At 33.5% G+C, this 13,430-nt stretch overlaps 3 protein-coding genes and 1 non-coding gene across 4 annotated transcripts; 3 read left to right on the top strand and 1 right to left on the bottom strand.

Annotated features, from left to right (window-relative positions):
* The first annotated feature begins 135 nt into the window (after positions 1-135).
* On the top strand, positions 136-1,083 carry LOC130933523 (protein FANTASTIC FOUR 1-like). The gene has a single exon (XM_057863154.1). It carries the CDS (start codon positions 136-138, stop codon positions 1,081-1,083), a length of 948 nt encoding a protein of 315 aa, XP_057719137.1.
* A 7,301-nt stretch (positions 1,084-8,384) lies between these two features.
* LOC130933524 (uncharacterized) lies at positions 8,385-9,975 on the top strand. The gene is made up of 2 exons (XM_057863155.1): positions 8,385-8,712; positions 9,302-9,975. Exons 1-2 carry the CDS (start codon positions 8,385-8,387, stop codon positions 9,973-9,975), a joined length of 1,002 nt encoding a protein of 333 aa, XP_057719138.1.
* A 105-nt stretch (positions 9,976-10,080) lies between these two features.
* Positions 10,081-10,959, top strand: LOC130933525 (uncharacterized). The gene has a single exon (XM_057863156.1). The coding sequence runs from the start codon at positions 10,081-10,083 to the stop codon at positions 10,957-10,959; it is 879 nt and encodes a 292-aa protein (XP_057719139.1).
* Positions 10,960-13,272: 2,313 nt separating this feature from the next.
* Positions 13,273-13,354, bottom strand: TRNAS-UGA (transfer RNA serine (anticodon UGA)). Its single transcript has one exon. It is a non-coding gene; the product is annotated as a tRNA-Ser (tRNA).
* Between the last annotated feature and the right edge of the window lie 76 nt (positions 13,355-13,430).

A 13,430-nucleotide genomic window follows, 5' to 3' on the forward strand; every position in this document is an offset into this window, starting at 1 on the left:
TCCCATTATTCCCAACAACAAATTTCAGTTCTATTTATATATATGTTCTCATCTGATCTCATGACACTGGAGCAAATTTCTCCCACATTTTTGTTCTTTTTCTATTTGTCTCTTCTTCTTCTTTTACCTATTACCATGATCAATACTTTTTTAAAAAACAAGAACATTCACTTGAAGCTTCAACAACATCACCATCAATCGCCAGGGTTAGGTCTCCTTACTCTCCCTAACCATGATGAACAACCCAAGAGGTCTCCCAATGTTGTGGAATCAGCCATGTTGATGAACCATCATTATTATTCTTCTCCATCCACCGCCATTGGATTTGATGACAATGGAATGACGTCATGCACAGAAAGTCTTGGATTCGAGAGTTCAAACGTGAGGCGCCTCATCTGTGATCATCAACAGGAACAAGAATTGATCCATGACGAGAATCATGATGCTGATGTTTCGGATTGGAGGAGAAATAATATGGACCGGAAAGAGAGCCGAAGGGGGAGGAATTCGAAGGTGAGTAGGTCGTTTCCACCGCCTTTGACGTCACTGAACCGCAACGGACAGCCGAGTTTCTTTCTCCGTCCCGCGAGGAAGGACGGCAGGTTAGAACTCACACAAGTTAGAATTCAACGGCAGGAGATCCTTCACGCATGTCGGCAGGATGGACGGTTGATATTACACCTCATCCCTGACCGTACTCTCTTTGAAGAAGAACAAGAACAAGCCGCATATGATGCTGCTTATCACGACGAAGACGAAGACGAAGACGAATACGAACATGCTGCTTATCACGAAGAAGACGAAGCTGTTTATTACGACGAAGACGAAGACGAAGACGAAGACAAAGACGAAGACGAAGACGAAGACAAAGACGAAGACAAAGACGAAGAGCAAGAGGAATATGAATATGAACATGAACATGAAGTAATAATTGCAAATGGAAAAGATGATCAACGGAGTAGATATGGAAATGAGTTGAGGAGGTGTCACGAGATGGTGAATATGAACGTGAACATGAATATGAATCACCATCATGATCACCGACATCAACACCTGCAACTGTGTGGAATAAGCATTGTGTGAGAAACGGTGATCTTATATGATCAGATTATTTTAGTAACCGAGTTTAACTATGTTGATTCACTAGTTTATTGGGACATAATAAGAAGAAGAAAGAAGACTTAGTTAAAGTTGATTACAAAAATAATTTGTTCATTCGGCATATGTTTTTCAGTGAAATATTGTTAAAATAAGATATATAGGACAGGTGGTGGCTACAGGCACAATTTTGATACGGATCCAAAGCTAAGGGACAAAAGCAGAGAAGGAAGCATCCATGCATGGAAATTAATGATGGAAACCAGAATGATGAGGAATAATTTAGAAGATAGTGGCAGAAGCAGTGTGTGTATGTGTTGTTGTATCGGTTAGTGTGTGAAGAAAGAAAATATCTACTATCACTCACAAAATGCTAACGTTTGTGGTAATCATAATAAATAAAAATAAAACAAGATTCATTCATTATTCAGTCGGTGTGCGGTGGTTTAATTTCCTTCAATTAGCTTTACTTTAATGTTTTGATGGCCATCCCACATCATATGCACCCATTCATATTCTCATGTATTTATCATTTTGAAGCTTTTAGTTTTATGTTAGAGAGAAACAAAACAAAGAAAAATCATAAAACCAAAGAAATAAAACAAAAAAAATCATAAAACCAAATAAAGAAAACAGTCGTTTTAGTTTCATTTTGTTGATTACTATAAAGTTTAGACCATGTAAAGTTCAAACTAGGATCATTCTCCCTTAATTAACACAAGCTAAGTCGGAGTTATATCCAAACCTTAATTGCTCCATTTTTATTAACAATATCATAAATTTTAATTGATATCAGTATACTAAGCTTCTTAAGTTAATTATTGATGATTATTCTAATCATTGATAAGTTATCTCAACTTTGCTCCCTTTGATTAGTAGATATTGTTATGTTGGTATAAAGAGTTTAGGGAAAAAAAAATAATTTAGGAAAAGGTTTAGAAAAAGAAAAGAATAATTTAAAAAAGTATCATATTGATGTTTCGCTTGATCATAAAGTTTTTATCCATATATAAACCAAGAGTACGTTAATGAGTACGCTAATTATAGAATAATATCTTAATAAATTATATTAATTTATTTTTAATTTTTTTAATTTTTTTGATTTTGTTCCCTACTTGAGTACTTATGATATTCTAACAAGTATTCGTCAAATAATGTGGGCTACTTAATTAAAATTATATTCAATCAACAATCAAGTATATAGGCATTTTCAATCAACTATGCTTTGATGTAGAAAATTTGAAAAAGAATATAATAGAAAGATCTAAATCAAAGATTCTGCTATACTAACAAAATTTAATTTATAATAATCATTGACATTGATTAATATGAAAAATTCAGGGCGGATAGAACTACGAAACAAATAAAAGATTCTAGAATTTAAAACAAAAGAGTACTAGCGTTTAGAAAACGAATCTTTCTTCACAATGAAGAAAAGAATCCTAAAAGCTATTATAAAAATACATCATAGAAGATTGAGAGAAAATATTGTGTTGATAGGACAGACTAAGTACAGAAAATTGAGGGAAGAAAAAAATAGAAAACTAGTACAGGCAACATCGGAGAACTGTAAATCATTAGCTTCAAAGAAGGAAGAATTTGGTAGAGAAAAAAAAAAACAAAAGATTCACATGAAAATACATAGACAAATAAGGTAAAAGTATCAATGGCAAAGAAGAATCTCATCAACTGGTGTTACAGAAAAATCTAATAGACAGAACGACAAAAATTATTGATTATAATAAATTGAAGAAAATAATTGGGAAGAACATGCCTCAAGTAGTTTAAATACGAAAGCTAGGAGCGTATAAACCTCTTCTGACTTTTGATTTTATGTTGAGTGCGGAAGAGGCATACATATTTAAAATAAATATCCTTTTGTAATTCTTTGATAATATATGAAAATGGTAAGAGATGGAGCAAAGTAAAACCCATAGAGTGTAGTTAGAATGTTTTGGAGTTTTATTACATGCTTGGTCATTTGACATTTTTAGCATATTAAAAGGACAAGAGGGGGAAATAATAAAGATTAAACTATATCATGGATGTGTGTAACTTAATACTTGTATCATGGATGTGATTAACGAATAAATTCATATCACAATAAATACTAGTAAATTTGATGTGTTAGTGAAGGAAATTAGACGTGATGTATGGAGAAATTAGTAATTTGGAGCATGAGGGTGAAGTAGGGCCTAGCCAAAAACAATCAAGGAAAGAGACCGTAAAAAAGCATGTGGACATCGATGTAGTGCTCACACAGAAAAAAATTTGGAAAAATGTCGAGATTAGGCAGCTGAGGTGGTGGTAGAGGTGCAAAGGAAGGAAGGAGAGGAGAGGGGTAGATTGATAATTTCATAAATATTTTTGAATGAGTGAAGTAATGTTCATTCAAAATCGAATCACAAAAAACATGTAACGTATCAATAAAATTATGAAGGAATTGAAGGAAGTGCTGAATTTGTGGGATGTGATATAATGAGTAATGATTCCAACTTTGAAAGAACATTGACTTGGTTTTATAGTGACATGAATGATGGGAGGGTATAATGAATCAAAATAATTGATCGAATATTTATTACATGTGAAATTGTACAATGGTTTAAGCTGAGAAAAAAAAATGGCAATAATCAAGTTAAACTTTTAGAAAGGATATGATAGAGTCAAGTGAAATTTTGTGGACATTGAGTTGCAAAAGATGAATTTTGGTAGGAGATGGAGAAAGTGGGTTATGGAGTGTGTTGGCACAACTTCTATATCTGTATTGATAAATGATTCATTATCTAAACCTTTTAAGAGAGAATTGAGTTTGAGACAAGGAGATCTACAGTCTCCTTTCTTATTTGTTTTTGTTATTGATGTGCTACATAAAATAGTGGGTGAGGCAGTTAAAAATGGACGTATATTCTTTTTACTAGTTGGGAGGGATAATATAAAGTTATACTATCTTCAATTTGTAGATAACACTATATTATTCTACCCATTTGAGGAAGAGATTATCAAAAATTACAAGAGGCTTCTGCGATGCTTTGAGGTGATCTCGGGGTTAAGCATTAATTTTTTGATAAATTCAGTTTGATCCTGGTTAACTACGAGCAGCAATGGGTGTAGAGTATGTGTGGCTTACTGGGTTGTAAGGAGGATACTATTCTAGTTAAGTATCTTGATATCGCATTAAGAGCAAACTCAAAGGTTGGTTAAGACCTGAAAATCAATCATAGATAAAGTAGAGGAGAAACTCAACTTATAGAAAGCTAAGGTACTCAATAAAGCTGGTAAGTTAGTTCTTATCAAATCAGTTTTAAATAGCTTGCCGATATACTACTTGAGTTTGTATAAGATGTCGAAGGCTGTTGCAGAAAAGTTGATTTCATTGTAGAGAATATTCCTATAGAGTAAGGAGGATGATATGAATGGTATGACATTGGTTAGATGGGAAGTGGTGCATGTTCCAAAAAAATTAGGTGGACTAGGAGTTGAAGATGCAGTGATTCGTAACACATGTGTTTTATTTAAGTGGTGGTCGCATTTTTATAAGGAGAATTATCTGTTATGAAAGAATGTGGTATGCTCATGTAATAATTTGAATTTCAATGAGATATTGTTAACCAAGCACAACCTAATAGAGGCTGTAAGATCCAAAATTTTCAAAAATACTATTGTGAGTTAATTTTAATTTATTTATTTATCAAAGACTTAATTTTTTTAAAAATTATTTTATTAAAAATAATTAAATCAAGTTTTGATAATTAAATTAAAAATTTTACTTGATTTCATAATTATTAAATAATTTTCTATATTTAAATTATACAACTAAACAGTTGTAAAAGAATAAAAATTTTATATGATTTAGTTTAAATAATTGAAATTTTAGAATTTAATACTTTAATTTATATAAACAAAGAAAATAAATTATATTATCTCTAATTTTATATTAGAATACTTGATTAAAAATCAATAAGCTAATTGATAATTAAGTAATGTTTTTAAAGTAATTTTTAAAGATTAAACTATATTTTAAATTTATACGTTATACCTTAATTTTATTAAAATTACCTAAACTATGCTAACCCTAATCTAACCTAGCCACCGCCTCACTGCTACTCACCCACCGCCATTCCTTTCCCTTACACACACCCCCACAAGAAAGAAAAAGAAATCAGAAAAAAAGGAGAAAGGGAAAAAAATAGAGAAGAAGAAAGAAGAAAGAAAGAAAGGAGAGGAGTGAATGGGAAGAAGAAAGGGAGAAGAGGAAGGAGAGTTGTCCCTCGCCATGTCGCCGTGTTGCCGCCCAGCCGCATCGGAGAAAGAGAGGCATCACTGTCATTGAAGATGTGTCGCCATCACCGTCGAAGGACCAACTGAGGGAGAGCGGCGCCGAAGAGAGAGAAAGACGCGAGCAAGGGCAAAAGAGAGATGGGACCGCGTCAATTCGCCGCCAAGCCACTGCCGTCGAGGGTACGCGCCGGCACCGTCGTCGCCATTCGTGGAGTCCGCGAGCTGTCGCCATCGAAGTTGGGTCTGTCACCGTTGAAGCTTTAATACCGCTGCAACCACCGCGTGTCATTGTCTTTAGATCCGCCGTTGTTGGTGCGGAGCTCGGCCGTCCTTGCTACGGGAGTCTGTTGCCGGAGGAGGGGAGGTAACGGGGGTGGAAGTTGCCGCTGCTGTGCTGCTCTGCTCACTGAACGGCACTGGAAAACCATGACTGTAGCCGCCAGAGGACGCCCCTGCAGCTGCCAAACCCCATCCCACTCCAGTTTGGGGTTCTGACTCTGGTTTGTTTATGCCGAGTTTTGTTTTTCCGAGTGTCGGAGCCGCCATCTTCTTGTTAAGTTTTAGCCTTGTTTCAGATTTCTTTCCTTGTCCGTTGAAATTCTTGTTACCGTAAGGGTCATCGCTTAAGTCGTATATGTTTGATGATGTTGCCGGAGTTAATCGCTAGAGCTGCGGTTGCGCTGTACTTAGTTTCTTGCTGGGACAGTAAGTTGTTCTTGCTCCGAAACTCTTTTAATTGTTGTTCTATTTTATGTGGCTGAGGTTTTGTGATGCTATTTGCTATTTGATTGAGTTCAAGTTATTTCTTGTTGCGATTGGAGTAGTTGTGATTGTTGCAAAAGTGGTTTGGAACTGCGGTTGTGGCTGCCGTTGTGATGAGTCGAGGGAAAAAGGAATTCAATGCGTTTAGTTATGCGGATTGCGAATAATTGAGGTAGGGGTTTTCTTAAAATTTATTTTATCTTATAGAGTTGTTATAATTAGATATTAATGTGAGAAACATATGTCTGTGATTATGATTGTCTTATAAATATGGTTGTTCGCTGGATTGAATGACTGATTGCTTGAGTGGTGTATGATTGTAACAAGAAATTAGTTTGAAAAGTTATTTAGTTGATTATTATGAAAAGTGGTTTTTCTTGGTTTTGAAGTTATTTTGATAATGTAAATGAATTGGCTTTGGAAATGATTTGAGTTATGAAAATGAATTAATTTTGGAAGCGGTTTAATTTTGAATTAGTTTGATTTTATAAATGATTTAATATTTGAGCTGGTTTAATTTTGAAAAAGATTTATTATTGGAAATAGTTGAATTTGAAAATAATTTGATATTAAAATTGGTTGAATGTTGAAAAATGATTGAGATTTGGAAATGGTTGAGAAATGGTTTGAGGAATGTTTGGATGGACCCAAAAAGGGTGGCAGAGTCTGAGTTTTAGAGGAAATGTTGTCAAAATTTTATAAAATTGGAAGTTTTGTTTGAAGTATTTATTTAAAAAGATTTAGTTTTAAACATTATACGTTTTAAGATTGATTTATTTATCAAAGAAAGAATTATGTTTTGAATTGGGATTGTTGATGAACGGAATGGAAAGAAGGATGATGAGGATTGACTTTGAAATATGATTTTTGAATGAATTTGGAAACGAGATATGGATTGACGAATGATGATGATATTGAGAATGACTTAGATATTGATGAATGTTGAATGAGTTATGCATATTGCTTATGAATTTGAAGTATCTTAGACACGAGTTTTCCTGGGTAGATGCAGTGGCTTGCCACCACTTGCTCCAGGTTGAGACTCGATACTTTGTTGACCCTACGACGTAAGGGTGAACAGGCACTTATAAATTCTCGAGAATGGTACCCCCATTGAGCGATTTGATATATGTATTTATGAGAAAAAGCTATGCATAGACTCATGGGGATGCGCGTCAAAGGACAGTCCAAGGGTTTAGCAAATCGGACTTGTCGGGTTGGCTGTATAACCGACAGATGAGCTCATTAGCCATAGGATAGACATGCATCATATGCATTTGTATGCTTTGCTTGGGTTTGAATTTGTTTTGGTTTGCCTAATTGTTAAACTATTATTAACTGCTACCTGAACTATTTGCTGTATGTAACAGCCCAGACCACCCGCTAGCACGATATTGTCCGCTTTGTCACACAAGGCCTCACGGTTTTATCTTTGACGATAGGGATGATAGCTAAAGTCCCCACACTCACTCGTCGAAATGCGTCATGCTAGGAAGAGGTATCCACACCCTTATAAGGCATGCTTTGTTCCCCACCCAACTGGTGTGGAACCTTACAATCCACTCCCCTAAGGGAGCTCAGCACCCTCGCTGGCACATCAATCCGAGCTCCGACTCTGATACCATCTGTAACAGCCCAGACCACCCGCTAGCACGATATTGTCCGCTTTGGCATACAAGGCCTCACGGTTTTGCCTTTGACAATAGGGATGATAGCCAAAGCCCCCACACTCACTCGTCAAAACGCGTCATGCTAGGGAGAGGTATCCACACCCTTATAAGGCATGCTTCGTTCCCCTCCCCAACCGATGTGGGACCTTACACTGTAACTACTACCTAAACCTGTACTTTCTTGTCTGTTTTGCCTGTGTTTGTCCTGGTGTGCTACTTTTGGGAATGAGTTTTGGTGCTGAATTGATGATTGTGTTGATTGATTGCATGATTGGTTTCTGATTAAGATTTTCTTATAAGAAAAAAAGGTTTTGTATTTCTGGATATTTAAATATTGATTTTCGAAAAGGGTTTTTAGATGATTAGTTGTTGATTTTTAAAAGATTTAAAGGACGAACAATAATCACTAAGCTTAAAAAAGTAGATTTCTCTTTGAATATCTTATTATGACAATTCTGAAACTCTGTGGTGAGACCATGTGATTAGGTTCTCACCCCCTACAGCTTTATCTTTTCAGAAGACGGATGAAAAGCTCATGAAGGCTTTGCCATAGGAAGGATATCTCATATACCACCAATGAATAAGGAAGATTACTATCTAAGGCTACTTTTGAACATTCAAAAGGGATGCACGAGTTTCAGTGATCTAAGAACAGTTGATGGTATCGTTTATGACTCCTTCAAAGATGCATGCTATGCTCTAGGACTGTTGCAGGATGACAGAGAATTCATTGATGCAATCTCTGAAGTAGAAACATGGCATTCTGCAACTTTTTTAAGGAGATTTTTTGTTGTTTTATTAACATCAAATAACATGAGTAGGCCAGATTTTGTTTGGCAAAAGACTTGGAACTTTCTCTCCGATGACGTACTATATGAACAAAGAAGATTACTGCAAATGGAAGGTAACTATAGTCTATTATAATTTTTTTCCCTGTTAGTATTCAATTTATCATATAATTATAACAAAAGTATTGGATAAAAATTTTTTAGAGTTATTTTCTTTAACAGAATGCTTTTTTTGGGAATAAAATTATCATACATATGGCAAATTATTTATTGGTGATCACTTTAACTTTTTCTCTTTCTCTGATAATATTTAGGAAATATAACAAAACATTACTTAAAAATTAGATTATATATATATATTAATTTCGTACTTGCTTTACTTCCCCCTCTTAATACAAATTTTGATTCATTGCTGTAAACCATATCTACTTAATCTAAGAAACCGTAACTAAATCCACATACTTCCAATACTTGCATTTGCATCGGTTATTTGTGTGTCTTTTTTATTTTATGTTATAATGATTTTGATATTCATGTTAATCACAGTAATATTTTTTAAAAGGACATGTTACTAATGAAGCATTTTTTAAATAAAAAACAAGGAGTATTATTTATCATTCAACAGTGCATTTCAAACATTTTTTACCAGAGATTAATTTAATAATTTTTCAAGTAATTGTGTTATTTTAAATTGAAAAAATACAGATTTGATCATGTCAGAAGTCCTAATAAAAGATATTGCACTTGCAAAAATTGAGGATTTGCTCCAGTCAAATGGCAGGTCATTGAAAGAATATTGTGGAATGCCATATCCTTCAGAAAATTTGGTGTCCAGCTTAGAAGACAGAATTATAATGGAAGAGTTGAACTTTGACGTTAATGCTCTTGCGAATGAACTAGGTGGGTATTTAGAAAGGATAACTAATGAGCAAAAATTTGCATACGATCAAATAATTGGTGCTGTTAGCGGTAATATGGGTGGACTTTTCTTCTTATACGGTCAAGGTGGTTGTGGAAAAACGTTCTTATGGTCAACTATATCATGCTCAATTAGGTCTAAAGGAGGTATAGTTTTAAATGTTGCTTCGAGTGGGATTGCTGCACTTTTGTTGCCTAATGGAAGAACTGCACATTCAAGGTTTAAAATTTCTTTGGCCATAAATGAGGATTCTTTGTGTAGCATTAAACAGGGAAGTCCTCTTGCAAGGTTAATATCCAAGGCCAAGTTAATCATATGGGATGAAACTCCAATGATAAGTAAGTATTGTTACGAAGCTTTAGACAAATGCCTCAGAGACATCTTAAGGTGCTCAGATTCGTATAATGCTTATTTGCCATTTGGAGGTAAAGTTGTTGTTCTCGGAGGAGATTTTAGATAAATTTTACCTGTGATTCCTAGAGGCTCAAGGCAAGATATAATTCAGTCTTCTATTAATTCTTCATATTTGTGGCATAACTGTAAGGTTTTGAAGCTTACAAAAAATATGAGATTGTCACTAGGTGAAAACAACAACATACAAGAACACAGAAATTTTGCAGAATGGCTACTCAAAATTGGTGATGATTTGGCTGGTGATACAACAGATGGTGAATCGATCGTTCATATACCATCTGACATTTTGATTAAGAACTCTGAGACAGTTTTGGATGACCTCATTGATTTCGTGTATCCAGATATGTTATCCAATTTATCTGTTGAAAATTATTTCAAGGATAGAGCAATTCTTGCACCAACTTTGGATTGTGTCAGTGATGTCAACAACAAGATGACTGCAGGATTACCTGGACATGAAAAAGTCTACTTAAGTTCAGACTCTGTGTGTGCTGAAGAGGGAAATATGGAATTTGAGTTAGATGCTTTCTCGTCGGAGATTCTAAATGGAATAAATTGTTCAGGTCTACCACCACACAAGTTGGTTCTAAAGGTTGGCGCTCCTGTTATGTTGCTGCGGAATATAGACCAAACTAATGGTTTGTGCAATGGAACGAGGATGCAAGTTAGAAGAATGGGAAATCATGTGATAGAATGCAAGACTTTAACTGGTAACAAAGTTGGAAGTATTGTTCTTATCCCAAGACTGAATCTAATTCCAAATAATGAAACATTGCCGGTCAGGTTTCAAAGAAGACAATTCCCAATTATTATGTCATTTGCAATGACAATAAATAAGTCTCAGGGACAAACTCTATCGAAAATTGGAATTTACCTTCCAAGGCCAGTTTTCACCCATGGTCAATTGTATGTTGCGTTATCAAGGGTAACGAGTAAAGATGGTCTGCGAGTACTGTTGCAAGATCATGGACACTTGGAAGATAACTGCACGATGAATGTGGTATATAGAGAAGTTTTTGAGAGCCTATAATAAAAAGGTAATAACAAAAATGTCTTACTAAATCTATTTATTTATTAAAATTTATTACTATCACTTAAAAAAATTTAGAAATTCTAGGAACTAATAGATGAATTCTTATTGTACATTAATAGTTTGAGAATATTAAAATTATCCTAAAAATTCGTATAATTTTATTCTCTTGACAAACAATTTTATAATTACGTTAATCATATAATTTTATATACAAATATTGATACAGTGTTGTTTCATGTATATATTTTGCAGGTATCAAAGGATAGCATTGAATTGTTATTCATTAGGTTTAAATTATTTATTGTTTATTACAAAACTTTCTGCATTAAGATTTCCTATTAATTTGTTCTTCATTTTGAGCTGATTTTGATATTTTCTTACTTCACAGTAAACTAACATATAAAATTTTGTTGGTAGATTTAAGTATTACTAGATTATTTATGGTCATATTGAGTATATATGCCTGATTTATTAAAAAAAGTAGATTAAATAACTATTTTATAGTTAATACAATTAACACTATATTAAGAAAAGAAAAATAACGCATATATACAAGTTATTTTTTTATTAATTAAATTATTATAATTAAAATAAAATTTAACATAACAACTTAAAATTATAATTTCAATCTTATCATGTGCATGGCACGGGTGATTAAACTTGTTATATTATGTAAGAGGGATAGGAGTTGTATGATTTGTATGTATATAATATGTATAAGTTACTTGAGTAAGAAGTTTTGTACAGATATATGCTAGTTTTGCATTGACTTTTAGTATTCTTTTTCCGGTTTTCAAAAAGAATAATGATAAGATTTCGAGTCAAAGACTCCTATTTTATTATTAAGTATATGAAGTCGTCGTAAAACTTCTTGCTATCAGAGTAGCGCAGCCGGAAGCGTGACATTCTGATAGTGAGAGTGTTACAGAGGCAACCCATGAAAAGATATTTATCAGTTACAGATTAAGGAACAACATGTGAGAAAAAAAATAGTTGCTGGCTTATTGGTGGAGATAGGTGACGTAAGAAGGATTCGATTCTAGGAGGATGTTTGGTTACAATGTGATTTTTTGAAAGATTGGTTCCCGAGATTTTTTTTTGTTTCAAATCAAAGAGGATATGTCATAGGGAACTATGGGTTCTGGAATGACTTATAGTAGATTTGGAATTTTCAATAAAAGTGAGAGTTACACTGATGGGAGTTAGAATTGGTTAATCAATTACATGATAATTTAAGACCGGTTAAACTAACAAATGATATTGAGAATAGAGTTGTACGAAAGTTTGATAAAGAATGTGTTTTTTTACTAACTCTTTTGTGCAAATGTTGCAATAAGAATATTTTGGGAGGTTGTAACAAGTTACAGCTTCACTAAAATTATTGTAAATGCTTAATTCCACCAAGAGTGGAATTGTTTGTTTGATTTGTATTGGTAGGCAGAGTTAATACCAGGAAAAGACTGAGTAGGCTAGAAGTGATTAACCAGCAAGATAATGTTTGCGTATTATGTAAAAACTCGAGATTTTTTTTTTGTTTTAAACTAAAGAGGATCTGTCATAGAAAACTGTGGGTTTTGGGATGGTTTAGAGTAGATTTAAAATTTTCAATAGAGGTGAGAGTTACACCAATGAGAACTAGAATTGGTTAATTAACTACATGATAATTGAAGGCCGATTAAACTAACAAATGACATTGAGAATAGAGTTGTATGACAAGAGTGAAATTATTTATTTGGTTTGTATTGATAGGCAAAGTTAATACTAAAGAAAGATTGAGTAGGCTAGGAGCGATTAACCAACAAGATAATGTTTACGTATTATGTAAAAAGAATGTTAAATATATTCACCACTTATTTTTTTATTGTGACTTTACTTAGCAGGTGTGGTGCGTGTAATTATCTAATTTTAGTAGATTTATCTTAGATACATTGAATTTGAGAGTTTGATAGATGTTCACCATAAAAAAAAGATGCGCAAAAGATAGATATGTTTTTTTACAATTATCTAACACATATGAATGGAAAGAAAATAAAAGATATTTTAAAACAAAAAATCAGGAGCGAAAGAAATTTTCAATAACTTAATCTAAAACTACAAGAAGTGGAGTAGTATTGATTTTTTTGTTATTATAGAAATACTAGAGATAACAATAAAATAATTTTATTAAAATAAAATAATTTTATTTTATCTTCTTTTGTTAGTTAGTTATAGTCAATTACGTTTGAAAGATACACCTAGAAGATTCAAGAGACTCGAAAGAAAGAATTAAAAAAAAGTCGCGCGGGCATAACCCAACAGATTTCAAAAAAACGTCGACAGCAGGGTTCGAACCTGCGCGGGCATAACCCAACAGATTTCAAGTCTGTCTCCTTAACCACTCGGACATATCGACGATGAATGATAGTTTTAATTTGTAAAATTATTTAGAAATTATTTATCACAACGAAATGAGCTTATTACTCTCAGAA

The sequence above is a fragment of the Arachis stenosperma genome, chromosome 6, assembly GCF_014773155.1.
Source record: "Arachis stenosperma cultivar V10309 chromosome 6, arast.V10309.gnm1.PFL2, whole genome shotgun sequence".
Lineage (NCBI taxonomy): Eukaryota > Viridiplantae > Streptophyta > Magnoliopsida > Fabales > Fabaceae > Arachis > Arachis stenosperma.